Below are 4,424 nucleotides of genomic sequence, written 5' to 3'. Positions count from 1 at the left end.
GGCTTGAAGGTCCCTTTAAACCAAACTGTTCCGTGATTGCATGACACAAGGTTACTGTATAATGGCAGCTTGGGGAATGGACTGTGAATAAGAAGGCTGGTGGAAGGTACAGCTGCTACTTTACAGCTTGTTCCCATCTTATCTTTCCTTATCTGTAGCAGTGGAGGTGGCAGGGTGAGGGGTAGAGAAGTGTTACCATGTATTGGGAAAATTCAAGCATGACACTGTCATAAAAACTGGTGTTGTGAAAAGGAAGTTCAGCAGAAGCTGCAGACTGCAAGCAGTTCCCTGCATAGCCCCTGCGTGGCTGGGAAGGTGTACGGGGTATCTCGGGGCAGTTGCCTTGCTCTCTGCCTCCATGGATAAAGCGAAACGCTTGTCTCAGCAAGTAGTGGTGAGCATAGGGATACCTGTAACAGCCAGGACTGTCAAGCTTGCCGTGATCCTACTCCAGGCCTTGTTCCTTACGTTCTGTACTTGCAGGTGTCAGTGCTGCAGAATCAGGGCCGAGAGATGATGATCGTCACCAGTGGTGCTGTAGCTTTTGGAAAGCAGCGGTTGCGTCATGAGATCTTGCTTTCTCAGAGCGTGAGGCAAGCGCTTCACTCGGGCCAGAGTCAGCTAAAAGACATGGTGAGTGGCTGGTGGCAGTCGTGCTTGTCCCCGGTGCTGGGAGGTACCTGCTCAAGTCCTGGCCTGACGGCTCGTCATTATCTTCACAGGCTGTTCCAGTCCTGGAGGCCCGAGCCTGCGCAGCGGCTGGCCAGAGTGGGCTCATGGCTCTGTACGAGGCCATGTTCACACAGTACAGCATCTGTGCAGCTCAGGTAAGGGGTGCGTCTTGCCTGAAGTGATGTGCTACTTCAGTCAGTGATGGAATTTGGGTTTTTCCCATATTTTATGCTGCTGTCCCATGCTGCTGTCTTCTAGAACTGAAGGGAAGTCTGGAGACAAAGCATCCCATCTGCGTGTGACAGCAGAAGCATTACATGGGGTGGGAAAACAGGAAAGGTGGTGACTTGGGTAGTCTATCAAATTGTTTAGGGTCTTAGTAGTTACCATCAGTGTCTGTGTTCTGCTTCTGTTTTTTCCCAAGGTGATTCCTGGAGCCTATGATCTGTCAGCCTGAGAAGGGCCATTATAGGCTCCAGTGGAAGTCCAGACACAAATCTGAAAATGGTGGGGAAAGAAATGTTTCTTGCTTGTATTTTTTATCCTTTACATGTGGCTTATGTTTCTCGTGTGCCTGATCTGTTACGATCGTTATGTTAATACACACATTTATGATGATGTTCTCAGCAAAAGTGGTAGGCTAAGTATTATTTTTTTTCCTCCTTTTAGATTCTAGTCACCAACCTGGATTTCCACGATGAACAGAAGCGTCGGAACTTAAATGGAACATTGCATGAGCTTTTAAGAATGAATATTGTCCCTATAATCAACACTAATGATGCTGTTGTTCCACCTCCAGAACCAAACAGTGATCTGCAGGGGGTAAATGTGGGTAAAGTATTGCAAGGGGGTGGATCCTGCTTGTAGATGGTGCAGCACTAACATGTCCTTTACTGTTGCCATAACTGGGGACTGCTGAAGCCTGCAGTAGGGAAGCAGACATACAACATTAGTAACATGGACAGAGGGCACTGGAAGGCTCTGCTGACCTGTCTGTTCGGGGCGTGACGCAGCGGTATGGGGTGGAAGCAGGACACATTACGTCTGCTTTGCCAAAAGCAAGCATGCCCAGCTTGGTTGTCACTGAGTATTTGAAGTTGAAGGGAGTTCTGCAGGTCTAGTCCAGCATCCCCACTTAGAGCAGGATCAGTTAGTACCCCTTGGCCTGTCACTGGGCACCAGGGTAGGGAATGCAGATCCGGATCACGCTGCTTGTTGTTTTGATCCCGCTCTACTGCGTTCCAAAAGCGTGCGGACACACAGAGATCAGCTCCTGAGTTTGCAGTGGGTGTGAACAAAGTAGCTCAGAGCAACTTGGTAGTGCTGAGAAGTAACTTGCTTTTGTGTGTTGCAGCCAAGTATTTCCTAGTCCCTCCTGCTGTTCAGCACTGGTGATATGCGTGTGCATTGCAGGTGATTAGCGTGAAGGATAACGACAGTCTGGCAGCACGACTGGCTGTGGAAATGAAAACTGATCTTCTCATTGTTCTCTCAGATGTAGAAGGTTCGTGAGTTGTTTCTTTACTGTCTTGTGTTATTGAAGTCCATCAGATACTCAGCCCAACCTGTATTCGGGTTTTACTGGTCTCTTCAGTTCATATCTTCTCCAGGGGTAGTCACAGTAACTCCCTAAGGCATATACCCAGTGCTGATGCTGTTGCATAAGCCAAAGGCTCTGCCACGCTGTTGGGTCTGGGCGGGTGAGAATGCATGTGGGACTCGTTCCAGCACCCAGAATACCATACGTGCTGCGGTACCTCTGCTGGCTTCTCGGAATTGCATGACACAGTCATAAGTTCTGTGCAGGATAAAGGCTCTGTGTTTAGCCTCAGGAATATAAGCCAAACACTGTTCTGCAGTAGCTTGTTTCTTCTGGCAGCAGGTTCTGTTTTCCAGTGAATTGCGGGTACAGGTTCTGGTCACTGCCTTGCAGACACTTGGAATGTGCTAGCTTTCCTGTCTCCCAGACGTTGGCTTACGCTGCTCTGGTCGTCTGGGCTGTGCTGCCGTGGCATGTCTGTCACCTGTGGATGTTGAAATTCCTTTTCTAGAGAGAGGAGGGTAGTAAGTACGGTTTCAGATCAGTGCAGTCGACATCACCCAAGTCACACAGTCTTTTCATCTTCTCCAGATGGGTTTCGTCCAGTGGGTCCTGGACTTTGGCACATACTATGGGCTCTGAGGAGGAGGGAGGTGCCTTTGCATAAACGCAGTTTCTTTTAGCAGATTCAGTTGGATTTCATGGTTGAGTCTTATTGAAATGACTGAGAACAGCACATAAAAGCAGTAGTCACAACAACTTGTAAAAAAAAATGAGCACCCGCCACCCCTGTCCTCCAAGCTTATTAACTCAGTGCGACATCTGGTTCATGGGAAGATGTGTGTCCTCTCCTTTCCAAGCTGTTGGAGAAGGATACACATGGTCAGCACTTGTGCTCTCTGGTTTGTGATGCCAGTATTGGCTTACGCAGAATTTTTGCGAAGTGTGGTGGTAAGAGCTGAGGTGTAACGTGTTAGGTAAACCAAAACCTCAGTCAACTCTGAACACAGTTATGTAACATTAGTAGATTGTACAAACCCTGCGCTGTGTTCCCTGGTAGCAGAACTGGATAGTTACCCTCCTTACGTGGTGCTCGGTTGCCCAGCTCATCACCGCACAACCCAGCATGCAAGAATAGCATCTGAGGTTGTGGTGAGGAGGACGTTCCTTTGCCTCTTCAGCTGTGGGCTTGTATATGGAAGCCCTGATTCTGAACAATTCAAAGCTGTGAACAAGCCCCGGAACCTCAGTCAAACGCCACTACCCCCAGCCTGCACACTGCTCTTCAGCACGTGGGGCTTCGATTTCCTGTTCCTTATGTTCTTCCATGAAGCTGTACTTCTTGAGTCTGCCTGGTGAGCGTTCCATGCTTTCTGCCCCACAAAGAGCGGGGTTCAGGTTTCACTCCTGTGAAGTGGAACACAGCTTACCAGCCTCAGGGGTATTTTTTTCCCATAGGTGGGTTTGGAGGTGAGGGTATGTAACACTCACAGGTTTTATTATTTATTTCAGGACTCTTTGACAGCCCCCCAGGGTCTGATGATGCAAAGCTCATTGACATCTTCTACCCAGGAGACCAGCAGTCTGTAACGTTTGGCACCAAATCCCGGGTGGGAATGGGAGGCATGGAAGCCAAGGTAGAAATACAGAACATCTGTTTTTTTACTGGGAAGGAAAGGGAGACGGACAAGATGATTGTGCTGTGGTTGAGATGGATTTTGGCAGGCTGCGGAAATGGGCAGACAGGAGCTTTGCAGAGTTCAGTCACAGGAAATGATGAGTCCTGTCCCTGGGGAGTCACAGCTCCTGCCCCAGGAGAGGAACAGCTCCTGCCCGGTTGGAGTCACAGCTCCATTCTCTGGTGTGGGCTGGGGAGGTGACAGACTGGGAAACGAGTTCACGGGAAAGGATGCTGGGGTCCTGGTAGACACCAGGAATGTAAGCCAGCAAAATGCCCTTTGGGAAAGCAGGCCAAACTGCATCCTGGTTTTTATCAGAAAGAACACCTGCAGGGCTGTGTCTGGTTCTGGACCGCGCAGTATGGGAGGGACGTGGCACAGGGCACTGAGTCCAACTCTGCACCATGGACATGGTTACAGGATCAGCATCTGTCACGCTCGAAGAGGCCGAGAGGTAGGGCTGTTTACCCTGGAGAAGAAGAGGTTTCTGTGTGAAGACCTGAAGGGAGGTGTGCTGGATTCAGGCAGGAAAG

At 49.5% G+C, this 4,424-nt stretch overlaps 1 protein-coding gene across 1 annotated transcript; it reads left to right on the top strand.

The window, feature by feature from the left end:
* Nucleotides 1-483: 483 nt before the first annotated feature.
* On the top strand, nucleotides 484-3,849 carry LOC104513826 (delta-1-pyrroline-5-carboxylate synthase-like; the record flags this gene model as incomplete). Its single annotated transcript, XM_010157297.1, has 5 exons — nucleotides 484-633; nucleotides 723-827; nucleotides 1,342-1,500; nucleotides 2,086-2,176; nucleotides 3,725-3,849. Coding segments are annotated over 5 exons (630 nt in total), but the record flags the coding sequence as incomplete, so codon positions are not given.
* Nucleotides 3,850-4,424: the final 575 nt, after the last annotated feature.

Source organism: Eurypyga helias, unplaced genomic scaffold (genome assembly GCF_000690775.1).
Source record: "Eurypyga helias isolate BGI_N326 unplaced genomic scaffold, ASM69077v1 Scaffold44588, whole genome shotgun sequence".
Lineage (NCBI taxonomy): Eukaryota > Metazoa > Chordata > Aves > Eurypygiformes > Eurypygidae > Eurypyga > Eurypyga helias.
Note: the sequence above shows the minus strand (reverse complement) of the source record. Positions and strands in the feature narration are given on the sequence as shown.